Raw genomic sequence first — 23,515 nt, 5'->3', positions numbered from 1 at the left:
TAGGAACCTGAAGGCTCCAGGAACCTCGATTGCACATTATTGATGAGTACAGCTGCAGTCTGAAACACTTCCTGTTTAGGTACTTATATAGCTCTCATCATTGTAAGATAGTGATACTCAGACCTCAGTGGTTCAGGAGCCAAATTAGCAATCAACATTACCCAAAAGAGCCATAGTAGTCTGAATTTCTTGTTTCATTTACCATTTGTTATAATTATTCTCATTCTCACAGCAAAATGATTGACCAGATAGTCTACAATTGGTTAATAACATAGTAAAAGCGTCCTGATTGGTTATAACTTAGATTTTAAATCATAGTGTTTTAATATTGTGCTGCAAAGAGCCACAGGAGATGCATTAAAGAACCACTCCTGGCTCCCAAGCCTCAGTCTGAGTATCACTGCCGTAGTGTGTCTCTTACGAAAACTAAATGTATCTTTCAGGCTCCTGACAAGTTGCTGACATAGCCTTAAAGTTGGGCAAAGCTTGTGTGCCCTTAATTCTTTAGAAATAAGATGCTATGAATAGTGAAAATGTCTGATACTTGCGTGTCAGTTACTAATTCTTCTGCTACTGAAAACTTCATCATATGAATGTTAAATCCAGTCTTCATTCTGGAATTCCTCCGCTCACTCACTCATCGCTTACATAGCATTTGGCTTGTGAATTCAGTGTAGGCGCTGTGAAAAGGGGGTCCATTATTTACTAGTAGCGTCTAACTTCTGAATCCATGAAGAAAAGTCTTTTGCTTTATAAATCTAATCAGTTGATAGGCGAACAACTTTATATTCTCCCAACAATAGAACTAGTTTGCGGGGCAGGTTTTTTTTAAAGCATATAAGGAACTTTTCAGTGAGGGGGGGGGAGGTTTATGAAAAGTAATATAGCTGTTTCATCCTTTGAAGTGGTCTTAGTTCACATTAGTCAATGAAAACGCTTATGAAAAACTTAGCTCCTTGCTCTTTAAGTGTCCCTCTGTCAAGCGGGATTGAGTTACAGAATTAAACCTCTATTTGTGTCCTATCTGATCTCCCAAGTGCTAAATTCACAAGAAGTGTCAGAAAGGACCACCTCAGCAGATTAATTTGAATTGAACTCCTAATGAGGAAGTATTGTCTGGTGGCTAGAGCAGGGGACTTGAGAATCAGGATGTCTTAGTGAGTCAGTAGCAGGCATGGAAATAGAACAGTGTGCATGGTTAAATTGCGTAACCTCTCTTCGCGATAGTGTGGCTGTATTACTATTTACCATATAAAGTGTTGGAAGATTTGTAAATCACTTTGATTATCTTTGATAGATTATCAGTCTGCTGTAGGTAAACTACTCCCTTCCCTTCTTCGTAAAGGGAAAATCTAGCCAAGTTACTAAACTTTGAAACACTTTTGGTAAACTAATTGGGAAGATAATTGGGAACTGAAGAAGCTTGCATTTTGGAAATGACTCGTGTTGGATAGATAATGCTGACTCTAGATGCAGAATCAGCAAATAATTTTATATTAATATATATTTTTAAAAATTGGAGAGCTCTCAAGTGACTCTAAATTGTCAGAAGGACTTGTTGCATCCATTCTAATGGAAGTCCTTGGATTCTCTTCTTGTGCTTCTGGAGAGTGACTTATGAGTCAATGTATTTTATTCTGTATGAACAACATCTGGTGCTTGGCATTTGTAACAATTAAAATCTATTTTTATGGTAAATGGTGTTTGGTTTAGTTATTTCACAGGATTTACTAATTTTTTTTTCCACTTTCCCCCCCGTTCTTGCCATGTAGCTGTTGCTCATGGATGTATCTTATTTGCCAGAAGAAATGGAGGAGCTGCTCTGTCAAAGCCTGACTTGTCCTAATCTATCTGACTTTGTCTCCAGCTTCCTTATTCCTTTCCTATGTTAATGCTGTCACTTTGTGGTGGTCTAGAGAGCGATCTGATCTAGGGGTGGGGAGAAGATTTCATTCACATAAACCAAGACCTCGAGGAGATGTACTATACTGGGAAAGGGAGGGACTCTTTGGGTCAACTCTAGATCTAATAGGCAACAAGTCTGATTTTGACCATTCCTCTTTCCATATTTTACCACATCTAAAACTATTCCACTGATGGTCCTTGTTGCTGACATTTTCTTGTTTTCATGACTTTGTTTTTCACTTAAACCTGTTGCTCTGTATTTTACTAGTAGTGATCAAAGTGTCTTCATCTTCCTCCTCTTGTATATTAACCCTCTCCATGTTTTCAGTAGTTCTGATCCCTTAAATGTTTTTTTAAGACTACATTTTTCCACCAAAGGGATCTTTTTTACTGTCATTTTAGTTGATCACTGAAATGGGTCACTGTCTTGCTCTTTAAACCTTAAATGTGACTATACTCCTGAGTGTTCTCTATTAAGGTCTGTAAGCAGTTATACTCTCTCCTTTGCCCTGCCTAGCATGACAGTGTCCTTATATTAGTCTTTTCTCCTTGCACAGATTCCTTGGCTGTTCTGTGGATTGGGGTGGAACCATTTGTTACTACCTTCCAGTAATATTACACAATTGTTTAGGATAAATTGGTTAATATTTTTTTCCAGTAGAGTCAATGGAGCAATTTTAGATAAATAATGGGATTTTGGCCTACACTAGAACTTGGGGCAGGATACTAGGATGAATGCTTCTTTTAGAAAGCATGATACGACAACCAGAAGGATCTGGCCACATATACATTTTTCCTATCAAAGGTGCCCAGTGTAGGCCTCTGAGCTTCCAGGGGCCTGGATCTTCAGGACTAGTTATAGAATTTAAGACCAGATGGGAACACCAGATCATCGTGTGACTTGTATCTCACGAGCCACCAACCGCACCTGCACACTAAACCAAATGACCAAAATTAGACCAAAGTATTATAGGTAACAGGACACTAAATTATTATGTGCTACAGGCAAAGAGTAGGTAGGACCAAGGCTCCTGCAGTGACAGTTAATCCTACCAAATAATCCATACCCATGTGCTGTAGAGGAAAGAGGAAAAAAAACCCCAAGGTTGCTGCCAGTCTGATCTTGGTGGAAATTCCTTCCTGACCTCACCTATATGGTGGTCAGTTAGACCCTGAACATGTCAGCAAGAAGGAACAAGCCAGGGAAGCACCTGAGAGAGAGAGAGAGAGAGAGAGAGAGAGAGAGAGAGAGAATGCTTGGTGCCACCTTAGAAACTCTGGCTTACTACATCCAGTGTCCCATCCCCAGTCTCTGATGCTCCAGAAGAAGGAGATCAACCCTCCTCTCCCAGTACATTGGGAGCAGGGCACGTGGGGAAGAGGAATAATGGAAAAAGCCTTCTTGACCCCTGCAGTGACTGGCTGAAGCCTTTTAGGAACATAAGATAGAAACCAGATGGGAACCCCCCAGCTGAATTTAAGAGATCCTAGCTTAAGGTGCTAGTGTGGCTATAAGTCTCGCAGAATATTTGGGCTGAAAGTTTTCACCAGGTCACTGTTAGGATAGGACAGTTGGCTGGAATCCAAGCTAGTGTAAGATACTTTTTTCTGAAAGTAGTACTATTATCAGTGCTAATCCAGTAAAACATCTGATTTCCTCATTACTTTGCTAAGGGGTAGTAATGACAAATCTTACATAAATGTTCTAGTGTCAATAGATCACTAAAGTCATTTTTTTGGATCAATAAGCAAAAGTAGCTTTGGGTTACAGCACAGAAAATGTTGAGAACAGTTAGTCTTAACAGAGCAAGGGACCAGATTCAAACTTTTGAGTTCTGTCTAGTTCCTTGTTTCCTGCCCCCACATCACCTGAGTATATTCTAAATACTAATGGATTTATCCTTGCAACATATTCTGAGCCAGGAAAATATCCCCACTTTTCAGGTAGGACTCTGAGGAAAAGGGAGACTTTAAACAACTTGCTTAGTCACACAGGATGTTTATATCAGAATCAGGAATTGAGTCCAGGTCAGTCTCGGATTGGCACCTTAATTAACCAAGAGACAGTATTTCCTTGTAGTTCTTGTTTTTGCTCATTGATTTGCTGTGTGACTTCTCTACTTGTGCTTCCCAATCTGTAAGATGGGGTCATATTTATGTAGCTCACAGATGTGATGTTTTAACTGTTTGCAAAGTGCTCTACAGCAAACTGCAGAATATGGGGTAAACATGTCAAAACAGAATAACCGTGTGTTTTGCAGTTTAAATTACTGTGTTTGAGGCAATGCTGTATCCTTGATCTTATACTGCTATACATAAAGTAGTCAGTCTGTTGCCCCAAACAATAAATAAATTCAAGCTGAGTCTTCCTTTAGTCATCTAGTTAATAGTATCATGTTTTAGAGTCATGCTTCCCTCCCTAAAGACTCTCTACACAGCAAAACATACTCATTGGAGCTTACGACATTGGTGTTTTCTAGTAACAAAAGTGGGAAGTATCCAAACTCTAATAAATTGCTGTATCACTGTTGACCACAAGAGGGTGCCATAGACTTTAATTTCTTGGGTTGATCCGTTTTCAAACTATTACCTAGAATAGATTGATTTTGACCTGTTATAAATCCAGCTAAGAAGAATACGTATCTGAACCCCAGACCCAGCAGAGTTCTGTTCTCAACACTTCAAATTCTGTATGCTCTTCTCCACAAAAGAAGGCATTCTATTAGAATCATCTAATAAAACACTCATAATTCTTTTGTTTTTGTAGTTAATTTGTCGTGAAAGGTGCTGGATTAGCAGCCCTGAAAAATGAAAGTTTTAAATTCACACAACATGTCTAACAGAGGTGGTGGCACTACAGATTTTCCCACACCTGTCTCAACCTTCTTTTGGAGAAGCCACCACCAGTGGTTGACAGGTTTCCTTGTTCATTCAGTCCTCAGCCCTTCTGCTGAGAGTGGAGACAAATTCTGCTGATTGTGCTGATGGTTCTTTGTCATGTGGACTCTTGTCCACTAGCAAATGGACTGAGATACCTAAATCTCTTTTCGCAATGGTCAAATAGCCATTGGATAATTAACCTTTTGTTTGCTGCATAGCTGGACCAGATTTGAATGAGTAGCCTAGAGTGTTACGAGCAGTTTGTGGGCAATCAGAGCAGGAGTCAGAAGTCAGGTTGAATCAGGTACCAGAGAGTCAGAGTCCAAGACAGGCCAGAGGGCAAACCAGTAATCAGTAGGCATGCAGCATCTGGTTACTGGAGGTCAGAATCTGAGATAGGCCTGGGAATAAACCAAGAGTCAGGCAGGGTCAGAAGCCAGAGTCTGGGATCTCGCTCTGAAACCAGGCAGGCAGTATGTATTTTTACTCAGACAATTCTCTGGCATGACTTCTGGTTTAAGTACCAGTCCCAGACAATCAGGGGCTGCAAGGAGCTGCCACTCAGGTCCTGCTGGGCAGTATTTCCTGCTGGGCCCAGCCTCACATGGTCCTCCTGTGGGAACCTAGCCAATGCCTCCTGTGGTGATGTGGAGGTGTCAGCAGCCCAGAACTCCTATGGTCCCAAGCTTTAACTGTGCAGGCTCTTACACAGAGAAACAGCATTCAAGGAGAGAGTAATATTTCAAGTGCTGAATGGTCTGAGACCTTGTTAGACTAGACTACGACTTGTTTTATGTTCCATCATGGCTGAGAAGCTCAGTTAATCAATTTCTAAGGTTAAACTCTTGGAGTTGGTCCAAAGTCTTCTCCAAAACAAGAACTTTCTTCTCTTGCTTCAGGTCAGTGTAATGGGTAGTTGGTGTCGACTTGGGTTTGTGCTCCGATTGGGATGAAGGCTTGCAGGTAGTGAGAGATCAGAGAAGTGCTAATTTGCTGTCCTTTGAGGCTGGTTTATTTAATTTTTAACCAAAAGGACCTTGTTGCTATGATGATGGTTAACATGCAAACCAATAAAAGTAATGGATTTGAAAATGTTTGTTTTAAAATTTCTCCCTGTTGCTAACCCTACATCTAGAGAGCCCCAGTCATTCTCCCCGTTACCCACTAGATTCTAACTCTCATTACCAGCCTTGGGCATGTAATCTTTCCAGTTTAAGTAGAATGGATGAGACACTCTGGAACTTCGCACTGAAGCTTCATAGGCAGATGCAGGGGTTACTGCTGAGTGAGAGGAGGTTGCCCCTCAAAAATGTTGCCTGGTGGGTAGATAGGAACTAGATGTTAGGACAAATGGTTTGGTGGTTTCAGAGGGCGGCCACCAACTCTTGCTGATGGCCACTCTCACACTTTTTCCTAAAGCACTACTTAGCTTTAAATTAGCTTTAAATATGCACATACACATGTCCAAATCATTGTAATTTATTTATTGCTAGCTAATAAGTCTGCTCTGAAAAGTGATGATAACAAACATACAAGTATCACTTTTCACAGCAGACTTACTCCGTGTAAGGATGAGGGGCCAGGAGAGGCATTGGGGGGTAAGAGCCTGAAGCCCTGCCCTCTGGGTCCTGTTGCTCTGTAGCTGGAGCCCAAAGCTCCATGGCCAGAGCCTGCTATGCCAGGCAGGGCTGGATTAACTTTTTGTGGGCCCGGCACCAAACATATTTGCAGCAAGGTGTATGGGGGTGAGTGGGATGGTCAGTCTCCACAGTGAAGGGTGGGCTGGGGGCAATGAGATGGGAGCAGCCCCGCTCTGTACAGCCCAGCAGGAGGGCACTGTTTACAAACCTGCAGCTGCCAGATGCACAGTGGCCAGCCCACCCCTGTGCTGCCAGCATGCCCCTTCCCCTTGAGGGTGGGCCCGCACCACAGTGCCCCCTCGCCCAGAGACCTCCACCACAGATCTCTATGCCCAGCTTCCACCCCTCCCAGAGACCTCCCCTGCTGGCCTCCCACCACAACTGCACAGCACCCTGCACACCACACCACTTGCCCATACACCTCCCAAATGCCCACCACTTTCCTTGTAGTCCCACCATCACAGCTGCACAGTACCCCTTATTCCTGAGGGGATTCTGCACCAAAAAATTAAAAAATCTGTTCACAATATTTAAAAAACCTGCAAATTTTATTTGTCAATAAATGTGGAGGCTCCAACATGGCAGTGGGGAGCACAGGCCACTGATTGCATGGAGGTGGGAGATTACCCTGCAGCCTCCCTCCACCCCACTCTGGGACAGGGACTCAGCAGGGAGGCTGCACCTGACCTGACACTACAGTGCAAAGGCCAGGCCTGCCCCAGAAACACCCTGGGGCTCTGCCCCCCCTGTGCCAGGCATACCAGGTGTGGGTGAACAGGCTCAGTCTGGCAGCAGGATCCAAGTGCAGAGAGACTTATTGTGGGGGGATCCAGATGAGGGGTAAGAGAGTTCTCTGGGGGGCAATCTGGGTGCAGGCAGCTCAGTAGGTGGGATATGGATGCGCAGAAACTCATTGAGGAGTTGCAGGGGCAATGGGACTCTGCAGGGGATCCAGGTGAAGGTGTTTGGGGCTCAGCAGGGGGGTCTAGGCGCAGGGGAAGTGGGGTTCATTTGGGTGGGGGTCCAGGTGCATGTTGTTGGGGCTCTGTGAGGGGCTCATCAGGGTGGTACAGATGCAGGGGAGGTGGGGCTTGTCAGGGTGAGAGTTTGATGGGCTTGCTTAATAGGGGAGCCCCAGCTTCTGCCTAGGGGATGCCACATGTTGGGCTCCAGCTTCCTCCCCTGCTCCCTCTTCCCCCATCCCCTTCTCTTCCCCACCCCATGCCCCTTCCCCACTGCTCCATCTCCTCCACCCCCTTCCTTCCCCACTGCCTCTTTCCCCCAGCCTGGCTCTGCCCTGCCCTACCCTACCCAACCCCACCATAGGCACTCACTGTTGTACAGAAAACAGGATAGCTCCCAGCACACAGAAGGGGAGCTCAACCAGCACTGGGACCCAGAAAGTGGCATCTTCTGAGCAGCACCCTCTTTCTTCAGCCGGGGGAAGCTCTGTGTTTGCAGAAAGAGGGGGAGGCAGTGGCATGTGACTCCATGTGCCGCTATGCCTCACCTCTGTTTTGGGGGCATTGTCCCCCAAACTAAGCCCGTGGGCATTCTCAGCTGCAACCTCCCTCCCTTTGCTTCTCGGTCACTTTTGAAAAGGAAGCAAAGACATCTGCAGGGGATCTGTTTTCATTCCCCCAGGAGTACTCCTCACAGAACCCCCATTGCCCAGTGCCGCCCCCACAGACCCTCCAGAGACCCACTCCCCCACACCCTTCCTGCCCCCCAACCACCGGCCTGCTGGAAGTGACTATGTCCAGGCATGGGCTGAGCCTGCAGCACTGCTGGGGCTGGTCAGGGATCCCTCTGGCCCCTTGGAAGCGGCACAACTAGCCAGGACAGAGTGGGAGCGTGGCCTGCCCCGGGCAGGCTCCCTCAGGACCCACATGCCTGGAGGGGCCCAGCTCACCATTCATGCCCCAGGGTTTAGGCGGGAGAGAGGGAGGTGAGGAGGAGTGAGCGCTGGGTGGGGCCTCGGACGGGCAGAACCCAGGTAGAGCGGGTTGGAGAAGTAGGGCCACAGTCTGGACACCGTGGCCCCTTCTGAGTATGGGCCCACAGCCATGGACCCACTGGCACCAGGGTAAACCTGGTACTGACCCCAATGTTGAACCCCAAAACCTGAGCCCTACCACCCTCTGAGAATGTGGGGAACTCATTGGGTGCCTGCTCCTCCAGGGTCGTGCCCCAGATGTCTCCAAAGGGGGGCAGGGCCCAACCCTTGCTGGCAGCCCCAGCAACCAACACCAAGGCATGACATCCAGGAGCAACAGGGAGGGGAAGGGGCTGCTACTTTGCCCCTCCTACCCCAGCCCAGGAGGCTATTGCCCCAGAAAAGTCCCTGTTGGCCACATGCGGCTACAGTGGCCGCATTTGAGAAACGCTACATGAGGACTCCTTGATTCCATTTGTGGTTCTGCCACTGACTTGCTTTGTGACCTTACCCTCTCTGTCCATCACATGTTATGTCTGTAAAATGTAGGTAATACCTGCCTCACAGACCTCTTGTGAGAATAATGCTTGTAAAGCAGCTCAACGTCTTTAACGGAAAGATTTTTTTAAAAATCAAACTAATAGGACCTGTTCTGACTACTCTACCACAAAAACATAGTAAGCTGACAAAGCCCAATAGAGGAGTGTATGAGTGTAGGTCTTTGCCCATGGACCCTATTAAAGATCACTTCATCCAAGGCTACCGTGTAACTACTTGTAGGCCAAAAATGCAGCCTTCGTTTAGACCAGATATAGATGATTGTATTAAAACTTCAGCGGCAATTTTAGTATGCCTCTTGGCATTTAGTCAAGACCAAGTTACATAATCAACTATTGATTGGGGCTTTGATTTTTTTAAAAAATGTTTTTAAAAAAACCAAACCCATTTTAATGTTTTGCCCCCACAACTAAATATGTGGAAAAGCTCCTAAAAGAAAAGGTGAGAGAAACAAGGAAGAGAACCTGAAATATAGAAATGCTTCAGGGGTCACAGTAGTTTCAAGGTGTTCACCATGCCTTTATACAATAAGTCAAACTAATACATAATAGTGAGGTTTGTATAAACGTGAGAATAAAGTACTGAAGTTGGTTCATACTTGAAATCAACACTTCGGGAGTGTGTGCTTTGAAAAGAAGTTCTGGAGGTTTCCTATATACAGTCCAAGGTACTGTAAACCCGTGAAACTTGTGACAGCAAAATAGGCTTTATCAGAAATCAACATGGAATTAACAGGTCAAATTATTAATAACCAGTGGATTGCTTATTTCCCTTTCTGTAGGTTAATGCGATTTGCCTACTTCTTATATTCTCTCATAATCAGTTAGGGTCTCCAGAGAATTGTGGTCTGAACAGGTTGTTTCTGGTGTAAGAACCAGCTGCTGCTTTTCAATGTCAGGCATCTGGAAAGTGACACTATCCTGCTTGTTCAACAGGCTGAGAACTGGTGCATGTTCATAGGTGCCCCACATTAAAGTTCTTCTAATGTTTAGATATATTTCTAACACGTTAATCAGGCTGAACATTTAAAAACAAAGAGGAACAGATGACTGCAAGTCACAAGAAACTAAGCAGCGAATGGGAGTTTTCTGGTATAATACACAGATGCCTGTTTATTTCCCATAGGACATGTTTATCTCTTGTGTTACACAGGTGTCTTGTTTTCTTCTATTCTACAGTAGCCTGTCACTTTAGATGTGGCAGGGCTTCTGTTTACACTCTGCAGCTGCAAGGGATACTGGAAGCTGAGTGGGAGGCCTTAGGAAAGCAATATTTTCACTCCCAGAGGGAAGCAGCTGTAGTAAGACAAACTCCTCTTCACTGTCTGTTGGGAGCATCTGAAGCAAGAGCAGGAGCCAGGAATTCTTCCTTATACTTCTCCATACAGGGTATTGGCAAATATGCAGAGGGGGAGGGGCTAATCCCCTTGGAATGCAACCATTAATACTTGTTGTGCAATCATTATTGCATTTCAAGGGGATTAGTACACAGAGGCAATTACAGCAGAGTGAAGCTTCACTATAAGTTCCAATGCACTAAAATGCAGTGGAGCAATATCGGACTGACTGCCTCTGGACTGGAGGTTCTCAGGACAAATTTTTTGGTGGCCTCAGAGTACAGCCACCAACTCTGACTGGTGGCCGCTCTCATACTTTTTCCTAAAACACTTACTGGTAATTAGCTTTAGGAAAAACAAATAAATATGCACATACACATGTCCAAATCATTGTAATTTATTTATTGCTAGCTAGTAAGTCTGCTGTGAAAAATGATATCAACAAACATACAAGTATCACTTTTCACAGCAGACTTACTCAGCCCTGCCAAGCCTGGGGACAAATTAACCCCTGGATGGGGGGCCGGGGGAGGCATCGGGTGACTAGAGCCTGAATCCCCGCTGCCAGAACCTAGGGCTTGTTGCAGTGCAGCCAAAGACCGGGACTGGAGTCCAAAGCCCCACGGCCAGAGCCTGCCACCCTGCTACCCCAAGGCTGAACCCCAAAGCCTGAGCCCCACCCCCCCCCCGGGAAAGTGGGGAACTCACTGGGTGCCTGCTCCTCCAGTATTGTGCCCCAGGTGTCTCCAAAGGAGGGTAGGGCCCAATCCCTGCTGGCAGCCCCAGCAACCAACACCAAGGCAGGGCATCCAGGAACAACAGGGAGTGGGAGGGGCTGTTACTTTGCCCCCTCACTTCCCCAGCCCAGGAGGCTGTAGCCAGAAGAAAAGTCCCTGGTGGCTGCATTTGAGAAATGCTGCTCTAGACTACATTTTGTCAATGTAAGTCAGTAGCTTGCATACCATAAACAGTGATATGCAGACTTCTCTTTTCTTTGCAGTGTCTTGTGCATGAATGGCAGGTCCAGTGGTGGGCTACATCCCGCTCACCATATAGAACTACTACTGTCTATTTGGTATCCATTATCTTTGTGTGAGCATCTCCAAAAATGATTGTAAGAGCTTGGTGTTGAATTAGTTTCTGGGGACTACAACACCACCATTTATTGCTGAAAATAGACAATGTCTATAGAGCCTGGCCTTTCTCCAACGTCTTCCAGATCCTCCAACAGGTGACAGAGGCATTAAGTTTGTCTGAAAGTACTAACTATAGCAGGTAGGATCAGGAGAATCAGACCTGCTGATAACAGATCTGCCCTTAATCCCAGCAGTCTGTATTGATGATTACAGGTAGGGTCTCTGTGGTAGCAGTGCGTGAGCCAGAGGGCAGTGTGTCATTATTTTTATCCCCAGTTTGACTGTGGTGCAGGTTCATTTTTAGTTTTCATTTATTTCCTGTTTAAACTCCAAACCCTGCTGCTTCTTTATACCTCAAGCAAGCACACCCAGCAAGAATGAAAACAGGCTGCCTTTGGGGATGGATTAGCCCCCTGTATCAGAGAAGCTTGTGCTAGGCCTGCCTATGGCCAGAGAGAGAGATTGCCATATTGACACAGCATCTGGTGAATGTATGCGTTGTGTACTCTAGGAAAGTTACCAATAAGCAACAGGTATCAGAAAAAGGTGCAGCTTAACAATGCTGAGCACAGTTGAAATGGAAGTGTGCAGTATACCAAACTGTTCAGTACATTTCCAGAAACCATGGTTAAACCCATCTCCCTCTGCCAGTAATGGGTAATTTCCCCAATACACATGGTGCTAGACATATACTCAAGATAGCTAAAAGCTTCTCTTAACCCCTCAGAGAAGGTCTGCTGTCTCCACTGTGGACTTGACTCGCTATAAAGTTGCAAGATTTGACAACGTTGCATTGATGAGAATTTTGTCCAGTTTTGTTTTCAATATTCCAAGCAATGGAGTTCCTCACCACTTCCCGGTGGAGACTGTGCCATAACTTAACCGATCTCTCTGTTATGAAGGTTTTTTTGGTATTCAAACTAAATTCCCCTTTCTTAATTTCATCTCATAATTCTTAGTTACCTCCTTTGTACCAGCCTAAATAATTCTGCTCCTTTTATTGGCCCGTTGCTGCTCAAGTCAATGGTAAAACTCAATTTCATTGGGTAATATTCAGGGAAATGTGTGCTCTGATCACTCTCTTGAGGCTGTTTCTTCTGTCCCTTTAAAAATTCTGGCAAGCTAATTTCTCCATCTACATACTGGGCATAATAATGCTTAGCTGCTGCATCAGGCATGCTGATGAGGCTAATTGAATTCTTTGAGCTCCTCAAGGAAAAACAGTGGAATGGCTCACTATTATTAACACTGTGAGCTGAAAACAGCTAGCCAACTGACTAAGAAAAGAGCCCTGGAGAATGAAATCTGCCAAGTTACTGTTCACTTGAAATAACTCTTCTGTTACTGCCTGCATAGTTTGTTAAATTGGAACTGGACTACTAAAAGGCGCCTTGGTAGTCTCCTATTTGAGTCTTTTATTTTGAATTGTATATTAAGTGCTGGTTGAAGGTGTTAGGGTATGTCTACACCTACAATTTTGCAGCGCTGGTTGTTACAGCTGTGTTAGTACAGCTGTATAGGGCCAGCGTTGCAGAGTGGCCACACTTACAGCAACCAGCGCTGCAAGTGGTGTTAAATGTGGCCACACTGCAGCGCTGTTGGGAGTGGTGCATTGTGGGCGGCTATCCCATAGAGCACCCCGTCCCATTTCGGCGCTGTGGCTTGTGGGAAGGGGAAGGAAGTGTGATTGTCTTTCCGCTTCCTGTTCCAACGCCCAGTGGTGCTTTGGTACACATTCCGAGCAGTGTGGCAGCATTGTGATTGTACAGCGCTTTTTCTGCGATTTTTTTTAATAAATGGATCCTGAGCAGCTGGCGACCTTATTGATGAATGTTGCCAGCACATCGCGCTTGGCAGTGGAGCTATTCCTTCAGTTGCAAAATGAGAGTGACAGTGAGAGTGAGGAGTCAGACGATGATATTGAATCGCCTCACTGTGAAGACAGTAAATTGCTTGTAGCAGTAACAGACGTGCTCAGCTCCGTGGACCAGCGCGTTTGGGCTCGGGAAACCAGCACTCAGTGGTGGGATCAAATCGTCCTGCAATCCTGGGATGACGAGCAGTGGCTGCAGAACTTTCGGATGAGAAAAGCCACTTTCATGGCACTGTGTGCTGAGCTCACCCCTACCCTGCGGCGCAAGGACATGAGATTTAGAGCTGCCCTGCCTGTGGAGAAGCAGGTGGCTATTGCAATCTGGAAGCTGGCAACTCCAGACTGCTTCCGATCAGTAGCAAACCAGTTTGGAGTGGGAAAGTCCACCGTTGGAATGGTGCTGATGCAAGTTTGCAGGGCCATTAATCGCACCCTGCTAAGAAGAACCGTGACTCTTGGGAACGTGCAGGACATTGTAGATGGCTTTGCAGAAATGGGGTTCCCTAACTGTGGAGGGGCAATAGATGGGATGCATATTCCTATTCTGTCACCACCCCACCTGGCATCAGAGTATGTTAATCGCAAGGGGTATTTCTCCGTGGTTCTGCAAGCGCTTGTGGATCACCGTGGGCGTTTCACTGACGTTTACTCAGGATGGCCTGGAAAGGTGCACGATGCACACATATTTCGGAACAGTGCCCTGTTCAGGAGGCTGAGGGCCGCGACTTTTTTCCCAGACCGCAAGATCACAGTAGGGGACGTCGAAATGCCCACTGTGATCCTTGGAGACCCCGCTTACCCCTTAATGCCATGGCTCATGAAACCATATACAGGGAAGCTTGACAGGAGCAAGGACCGGTTCAACTACAGGGTGAGCCGGTGCAGAATGACTGTGGAGTGTGCTTTTGGCCGTTTGAAAGCTCGCTGGCACTGTCTTTATGGGAAGCTAGATTTGGTGGAAAGCAGCATCACCGCTGTTATATCCACGTGCTGCACCCTCCATAATATTTGTGAAGGGAAGGGTGAAAGATTCAGTGAGGAATGGACCTCCGAGGTTCGACGCCTGGAGGATGAGTTTGCTCAGCCATAGAGCAGGGCTTATAGGGAGGCCCAGGAAAGGGCTTCAAGGATTAGGGATGCTTTAAGGGAGCAATTTGATGCTGAGAGCCAACAGTAATGTTTGATGCATTTGATGTGCTTTGCTTTACCTTGCTGTGTAATATTTACCACTTCCAGCAACAATAAAACGTAGTGAAAGAAATAGAAAAAAAAACTTTATTCAGCATACAATACATAACAGGCAAGGGGGTAGGGGTGGTGGACTGTACATTTACAGGTTTTAATATGTCCTATTTTGATCAATATTCACTGTCTGCTGCACTTCAGGATTACTATGCTGCAGAATAATGGGGGTGGAGTGAACAGGGTAAGAATTATAGTTATCAGGGCTGGTAGGTGATCTTATAGGTGTTGGGGGCAGCTGGGGATAATACGGAACTGGCTGCTGGAGAAAGTTGTTTTGTGGAAATACTGGGGAACAAAGAAGAGGGCTTTGGGAGAGCTGTGGGTTACCATGGTACATATTTGTCTGCATGGCTACAAGAGACTCGAAAGACTCAGTTTGGTGAGACAGGAGGCTTATCATCTGCTTTGTGGTTTTTTTGGCAGACAATTCCTTTCTCCTGCTTTCTGTTTGCCTCCATTCATGTACAGTCTTTCTCCACTCATGTACACTGCTTCTCCATTCATAGGTCTTCTCTCTCCATTCCTCTGTCTTCCTACTTTCTCTGTTGTAGTGGCTCATTATAGACTTGATCAATTCCTCTTTTGATTTCCTAGGATTCCGTCTCAAGTTCTGCAACCTACATGAGGCCGGTGATATGGCTGCAGTAGTCAAGGTCCCTAGAAAACAGAGAGATAGAACCATGTAATACACAGAGGCATCATTGTTTATTATCACAGTTTGAAGGACTTTTTAGACTTTTGGTAGCATCCTTCTCACATAACTCACATAACACAGGGAGGGCAGGCAAGCTAAGTCATGGCGAGCAATGGGGTGAGTGGTTTTGCCCCGATTTCCCCTTGGGACTGGGAATTGACCGGGGGGTGGGGGGAACGCGGTGCTGGATGCCTGCTCGGAGGGTGGGTGGGGAACACCAGAGCACACCGCGGGGCAGGACGCCTGCTTGGAGGGTGGGTGGGGAACACCAGAGCACACCGTGGGGCAGGATACCTGCTTGGAGCGGGGGTCAGGGAACACCGGAGCACACCGCGTGGCTGCCTACGTGCTGGGAGGGGGGGTGGGAAACACGGGAGCACACCGCGGGGCTGGATGCCTGCTTGGAGGGTGGGTGGGGAACACCAGAGCACACCGCGGGGAAGGATACCTGCTTGGAGGGGGGGTCGGGGAACACCGGAGCACACCGCGTGGCTGCCTACGTGCTGGGAGGGGGGGTGGGAAAAACGGGAACACACTGCGGGGCTGGATGCCTGCTTGGAGGGTTGGTGGGGAACACCAGAGCACACCGCGGGGCAGGATACCTGCTTGGAGGGGGGCTCGGGGAACACCGTAGCACACCGCGTGGCTGCCTACGTGCTGGGGGGGGGTGGGAAACACGGGAGCACACCGCGGGGCTGGATGCCTGCTTGGAGGGTGGGTGGGGAACACCAGAGCACACCGCGGGGCTGGATGCCTGCTTGGAGGGTGGGTGGGGAACACCAGAGCACACCGCGGGGCTGGATGCCTGCTTGGAGCGGGGGTGGGGGAACACTGGAGCACACCGCGGGGAAAGATACCTGCTTGGAGGGGGGCTCGGGGAACACCGGAGCACACCGCGTGGCTGCCTATGTGCTGGGAAGGGGGTGGGTAAAAACAGAGCGCCATGGGCTGGGGAACCGCAAATCTGGCGCCCTGCACTCAATTATCCCTAAACTCTCAACGAGGTTTCCTACTGCCAGACATATCATTGCTGCGTGTTACCTGGGAAGAGAGGGAGGGTCTTCTACAGGAATGTGGATACCGCCCTGGCCCCTATGCAGCTTGCCTGTGTGCAGCCATGGTCCCCCCACCCCTCGCTGCACAGTGGATTGGATGAGTTAGCCTGACTGGGACAGGGACCACGGTGGCTCTCCCGATCAATTTGAGAAAGCAAATTGCAAACACTCTTGCAGCAACATTTCAAGAGATTACCGAGGCAGATTACAGAGACGTTATAGATCAAATCAATGGGCTATTCCACGTTTAGGCATGCATGCAGGCAGCCATAACCACAACCCTCCTCTCCCAAAACATAAAAATCTACTTACCACGAGCACGATCCTCAGCTTCCTCCTCAACATCAGCTTCCAGCTGCTGTGACTGGCTAGCCTCCTCCGGGCTTGAGAAGAGCTCCTGGCTGCATGTGTCCTGGGACTCCGGGGTGTCTCCATCCACGCCAGTAGCCTCACTGTCTCCGTCCTCTACAACATCCCCCACTTCTCCCTGCTGTGAACTCTCCATCGTGCTCCTAGGATTTGCAGTGGGGTCACACCCAAGTATGGCATCCAGCTCCCTGTAAAACCGGCAGGTTGCGGGGGCAGCTCCTGAGTGGCGATTTCCCTCACGGGCTTTGCAGTACGCACTCCTCAGCTCTTTAATTTTTACCCTGCACTGCAAGGCATCCCGTTCATGGCCCCTTCTCATCAAGGACTGCGATATCTGCCCATACGTATCATAATTTCTCCTTCTGGAGCACAGCTGTGTTTGCACAGCCTCCTCTCCCCAAACACTAATGAGGTCCTGCAGCTCTGCATTGGTCCATGCTGGGGCTTGTTTGGTGCGTGGAGGCATGGTCGCTGAGTGATTGATAGATTAATTGCACTCCACACCTGGCTGAGCAAACAGGAAGGGGATTTTTAAAATTCCCCGGGAATTTAAAGGAGGGGTCAGGTGAGCACAGGGCAGTGGAGTTTGCTTGATTACCAGAGAGGCTTCTTCAGGTATGCTGGGATACCTGCTTATGCCACGGAGGTCAACAAAAACGCTGGTGAGTGTCTACACCTGATGACCAGCGCTGGTGATCCAGTGCTGGATCCTCTACACCCGAGGCTCGACCGGGTGTACGGCCAGCGCTGCAAACAGGGAGTTGCAGCGCTGGTAGTGCCGTGCAGGTGTGTACACGTCCTAAGTTGCAGCGCTGTAACCCCCGCACCAGCGCTGCAACTCTGTAGTGTAGACAAGCCCTTAGATTGAAAGCCCCAAGGAGTCCTATTAATTCCCAGAGCATAACAGTTCAGGTAGAAGCAGGGCAAACATTCCCCCGCTGCCAGGGGCGGCTCTAGAAATTTTGCCGCCCCAAGCCCGGCAGGCAGGCTGCCTTCGATGGCTTGCCTGTGGAGGGGCTGTTGGTCCCGTGGTTTTGGCGGACCTCCCGCAGGCGTCCTCTGAAGCCGTGGGACCAGCAGACCCTCCGCAGGCGTGCCTGCGGGAGGTCAGCCAAAGCCGCGAGACCAGCGGACCCTCCGCAGGCAAGCCGCTGAGGGCAGCCTGCCTGCCGCCCTTGCAGAGCTCCCCCAGGGCTTGCCGCCCCAAGCCCGTGCTTGGCGTGCTGGGGCTGCCCCTACCTGCTGCACCCTGCTAGTGTGTCTCAATATCATCATGAAGGGACCACTTCTAGGGATGAGAGGGTTGTTCAGTCTCCTGGCCCACTCAGGCCTTTAACGAGAGAAGATGTGGAGAACGTAGCTCGGACACTGCAATGCCATTTGTTTTAAAGGTACTACACCTCTCCCTCTGCAGAGGTCAGCAGCCATTTTATTCTGAGTTGTGGCAGCCTGTTCAGGGAGCACAGACAGAGTCTGCGTGGGAGAGTGACCAGCTCCTTTCACATAGGCCACCGAGTAGCCAAAAGAGGATAAAAACTTGTGGTCACCAGTGGCCGGCTCTGGATTTAAATCAGTGACCCAAGCTGAAGAACTCCACCAATCACCGGAGCCATGTAGTTGTTCGAAAATGACTGTGTTATGCCCCAAGTTGTATTTTCACCTTGGTTTCGGATTTACTGTACATTGGACATAGTTATATTCCATCTCTTTTGAACTGTGAATGAATATCGTACCATGCGTACTTTGTAGGCTTCTTGTAGACGTTCAGCTGCTGCTGACTTAGAATTTCTGAGGCTCCATCAGAAAAACTAAAAAAAGAGGAAAAAAAGAAAACCCCAAACATCAATACCAAGAATATGAAACCAAATCTCTAAAGCTTCCTGGTTGTGAAGCAAAAGAAAGAGCGTGTGTTTCAGCTACACTGCCAGCAGGTGGACTCTGAAAGATCTTATAGACCTCGCACTTCCTGTGGAGGCAGCCAGAAGAACAAAGCCAGTGGAGGTGTCTTTTCTCCTCACCATCCCACTATCTGTTAATTTGCGGCCTCCAGCCCCCCCCAGTGCAATCCAGGGGGAGAAAGATGAAGTGGAAGGGGATTGTTATCTCTGCTGTCCTGCAGGCACAGCTCCCAATTACAGGTAAGGCAGGCTTTTCATATGACAAGGACCTATTTTAAAACCCTTTTGAGGTGGGGACGGAACACAACGTTTCTGTTGGCTCCCCGCCCTTCTGGTAGCAGGAGGACATCTGCGTGTAAACCTCTAGCATGTCTGTCCTCCTAATTATGACTAGTTATGCACTAGTTCAGAACCAGCAGCTGCAGGACTCTCTGAAAATGAAGTCTTTGCTATAAAGAAATCTTTTGGAAGGTGGGGAGGGGTGAACAAGGCAGCAGCAGCAGCTACCTACCATTGATGAGGCTTGCCTTTGTTGTGTCAGAGTAAAAGATATGACAGCGGAACAACATCTTGTAATTAAATGGGGTTTCTAACCCTCTCCCCAACAGTTCATTGTTTGGGATTTTAAAAATGAAAAGTTGATATGCGGAGTGCGACCACCTTCAATATGCTGCCCCAGAGATATCTTTAATTTAGCTGGATAGAGTTTGCGCTGCATTGATCCTTAGTGGCACGTTCAGTGCTTGGTTTCCAATAAATGTCACCCTAGCAGCTCAGAAGCTGCTGTTGAAGGATTAGAGGAAGGGTAAAAAGGCTTTGATTCCCCCCATCTTTTTCTATACCTGCACACTTGCTTTCATGTAATTAAAATGAATAAAGTTTCCCTATCTTACGTGTTTATTTGGTTGGTGTTTATAAACCGACCCCACTCAGACAGATAATGGAGTGGGTTTAACATGCAAACATCCATGATTTAAGTTAATTTGGGGGAAGATGGTCATACATTTTAATAATCTATTAAATCAAAGAAAACTAGATTAATTTAATTTGCATCTAGAGAAGGGGCAGGAAAAGGCCTGAATTTGAGTAGTCAGCAAACATGAAAGACAACGAGGCCACCTTCGAATGTATGCAGAAAATCCATATGAAGAGTTTCATCCATGTTTTCTCTAGTCAATGTACACAACCAATGCACCATAAACAGCACTTTTATATTCAGTGTTTTGGGGACCTTAATAAACAAGGCTTTTGATGATTAGGAAAATGACCCAAAGTATTCACTGATGCTGTGTGACATAATCATGTTCCAGTTAACCTGTGTACCATACATTTCAACAGGATTTTAAACTGGATTTGCATTATCCACAGTAAGTACTCATAGCTATATTTATGTTAATATATAACGAGTACATGTCCTTTGGGATATTAATGTGTTTCTACATACATTGAGCTGTGTGTGCACATGCACAAGTATAAGATGTGTACCAAAAGTAGGAAAAGCATTTCTTTCTGTCCTCTTAGAATATTTCCAAAATGCACAAAGGCCTAGGATGTCTGAAGAAAAGGTGATTGTACTTATAGGCATGTAAAGATTTAGAAACTACTTAAGATCAGCATTTGTTTCTCTGATTCTTCTTCTTTCATTCTTTTATAAAAGATTAGTATCTAGCATGCTACAGGCTCTTGCTCTTATTTGTTCTTTTTTTAGCAGAAGGGCCGTTGAAAAAAAATAAAGCAATTTAATCAAATCTGCTAATTAATTAAGTATCAACTTTCTTATGGTCTCTCTGTTCACACACCTTGGGGGATAACCATGTTCACAAGAAGAGACTATTTAGCTACGACACACTCTGGACCAAATTTTGCCCTACATACAATTCCCTTTAATTTAAATGAAGATGGTTGTGTATGTATCTGAGGGCAGAATTTTTGGCTGGGTATTTGCATTATTATTAAGACCTTTTTACATTTTGGAATGAATGTAGAGTAAGAGGATGATAGTGAGATTCCATGGAATTATTCAAATAGTAGATAGGTGCACTAACAAAGATGTGAGCTCGTCACTATTAATTTAGTCTAAATATATTGCCAGGCAGATGACTTTTTGGGGTAACGACTAAGAACCCTGCATCCGGGACCTTCCATTATTTGGAGTAAATAGGAGCCTTCTTAAAACAAAGTACATTTTTATTTTTCACAGAACATGTTTGCTCTAAGCAAACCATCACTAAGTGGAATTGCAGATGGCACGTTACAATGCATTCATACTATGGAGCTCAGGTTTTCAACCTACTTCGCAATAGGAGTCTGCTTGTTTTTCAGTTATTCCAGCAAAAGGTGCTGCCTCAGGAATAGTAGCTAAAGAGCAACCATGCATTTTCCTTTTGCTCTCAACAGTGTTGAGCCAAATACATCAAGCAGCAGAAACATTTTTTTAAGAGTAATTCTAGCTATGGACCAAAGCTGCAAAATTCTGATGTAGCCATCAACCCCAGCCCATAAATTTGAGGATGTTCTGAGTTCAGGTTTGACCAATAAAGCAAGAGGAGCTGCTGGAGAAATTCAGATCCATGTTTGGATTTTGGAATGCTTCCCCTTTTCAAAGTTCAGCAGGAGTGGATCGGGAGGTCTGGTTCAGGCCCTCCTATAAATATTTCACTTGAAGGAGTTTATAAAAGAAAATAAATATGTTCCGAGTCTCTGAGCAGAGTGATTTTGTTTATCATGCTGTTCTCTGCTGTTTTGGGAAATCCTGTTAAACGACATTTCTTCTGTCTGTACTGCAAGAACCCCCCAAAACAAAAACAAAAAGAAAACAAAAAACAGGAAAAAACAAAAGCCCTGCAATATGCTGCAGTGATGAACCACTGCAGTTTCCACTGCAAACCACTGCAGTTTCCAATAGCAATATGGCAGTGTTTGGGGCAATACTGCCTTTTTTATCCCGTGAGGGTGATCAGCTTAATATGAGAGCCATATAAAGACATGTGCAACAGGATCCTAAAAGGGGGTTTCTCTCAAATTCTCCTCAAAATCTCCTGTTGAATTGAACCCAGCACTGGATTATTTGGCTGTAGTGAAGCTAGAACATGTCTACTCTGGAGAGACATCACTCACACAGTTCAGTCAATCAGCATTTAGCTGCCCTATGCAACTGCTTCTTCTACCCATAGGGTAGCATGCAATTCAGGAGCCATTTGCTAATCACCATATGGGTAACAGGAAGAAATGGGCAGTGTTGTGTTTTAAGGGTTCATTTGTTCGCTCCTTCGTTCCTTCCTTAAAATACGTTATTTAGAAGATCTACACTTTAAAAAACAGAAAAAAAAATCTTGTTTACAAATATATCCTGGATACTTCAACCAAATATAAAGATAGAACATTTTTAGGTGCCACTCTCCATACTGTCTACACCATCCTTGCTGTATTCTTGGCACTAACAGAATAATCTACCAGGGAGTTAATAATTGTGCTTCTTTCTACTCACGATTCATTAATAAATACTCAGAAATGGGACATTAGCGCATCAGACAAAATGTAGGCAAATATAGCCTCTCTTTATGAAGGGCTGTTTATTACACTCCTACAGTGCTAAATTCAGTTTCTTTAGTGATCATTATATGTTATATAGTAAGCACTCTCTATTAAAACAATACCATGTTAAATTCTTAATGAGTGAAGTAACAGGTTAATGATTCGCTCCATCTGACTGCCGTATGCAAGAAGGAGTGTATTTAAAATGGAAGGATCCATTTGAAAATATATTTATACATTTCCAGTACAAGTCTATCCTTGTTATACTATTGTACTATGTGGATAAATTGAAGAAATTGGGTAGTTTGCTAATAATGGATGCAAATTCATACAGCATGTAATTTAGATACCCGTTCTTTGTGGAATCAATGCACATTGATAAATTATGATTTTGAAATACAAAATATCAAACAACAAAAAGTTTTAAATCTCAAAAAAATAACACCTCCCCCCAAAAAAAACCATTTAAATTCTAATTAACTCCATTTTTACACCAGTATGAATTTTAAAATCCTTACCACTATATAACTATAGCCAAGTATTATAAAAAGATAACACCCCCGGCCACCATCTAGAACTTTAAAATGTGTCCGTGAAGAAACAGATGGGGACCTGTTAAATAACATATATGGTGCATTTGGTCATTTAGGATGGCATGGGCAGAAGACACAGAATTTAAAAAAAAAAACAACGAGAAAATATCAAGCCTGCTAAAAGCATCTGCTCTGTCTGTGTGTGTGTGTGTATGTTGAAAAGATTTCAGTGTCATATATATATATATAACTTGGATCAAAACTTACATTAAAGTGTTGTTACTTCTTTTATTTTATTGCTAAGAAAATGTCTATACTTACTGAATCTTGGAGAAGTTGGGTTTTACAACCTTTCTTTGATGTGTAATAATGTGCTACCTGATATTGGAGATTAGCTCTGACTGTAGATCTGTTGGTAACTAAAATTCATTTCTCTTCCTTTAAAAAAGTATGTGCAATCTGTATTCTTTAGGAATGAGGTTTAGGATCAAATTTTTCAAAGAAGGAGTGAAAGTTGTGCTATGTGAAATCCCACATTGCCGTGCACAGGTGACTAGGTATTCACATATACAAACCAGATAACTGTGCGTGCATATGAGTAGTTGAGTTTGCAATTCCTCAGTTTGCACATGCAAATACTTGTTTGCCAAAAACTGGGAAGAAAATGGTGCGTGAGTGTTTAGCAGTGTGCACTGGTGTGTTAGCACTTGTGTGTATACAAGGGGTATATGGAGGTGTTTGTGGGTGCATCTTTGCTCCCTCCTTTGACAATTTAGCCATTAAAAACAGAGAAGAAAGACCATACCTAGCCACGCTCTTTCCCCAACCCTTAAACACACACACATCTGGCAGTGTGTGTACAAGTCTGTTCAAGGGCATGGAAGCTGAATTTTAATTTTAAATAATATATGTTTCAAAATATT

At 45.5% G+C, this 23,515-nt stretch overlaps 2 protein-coding genes across 3 annotated transcripts in view; both read left to right on the top strand.

The window, feature by feature from the left end:
- The window catches only part of CREG1 (cellular repressor of E1A stimulated genes 1), a 41,143-nt gene that overhangs the window by 10,745 nt on the left and 6,883 nt on the right, over positions 1-23,515 (top strand). The window lies entirely within an intron of this gene.
- Positions 17,991-23,515, top strand: part of CD247 (CD247 molecule) — a 114,468-nt gene continuing 108,943 nt past the window's right edge. The window contains exon 1 of the mRNA XM_030581116.1: positions 17,991-18,765. Within this exon, the coding sequence (XP_030436976.1) occupies positions 18,708-18,765 (58 nt within the window). The 5' untranslated portion in view covers positions 17,991-18,707. The remainder of the gene's footprint in view (positions 18,766-23,515) is intronic.

The sequence above is a fragment of the Gopherus evgoodei genome, chromosome 1, assembly GCF_007399415.2.
Source record: "Gopherus evgoodei ecotype Sinaloan lineage chromosome 1, rGopEvg1_v1.p, whole genome shotgun sequence".
NCBI classification, from domain to species: domain Eukaryota; kingdom Metazoa; phylum Chordata; order Testudines; family Testudinidae; genus Gopherus; species Gopherus evgoodei.
Note: the sequence above shows the minus strand (reverse complement) of the source record. Positions and strands in the feature narration are given on the sequence as shown.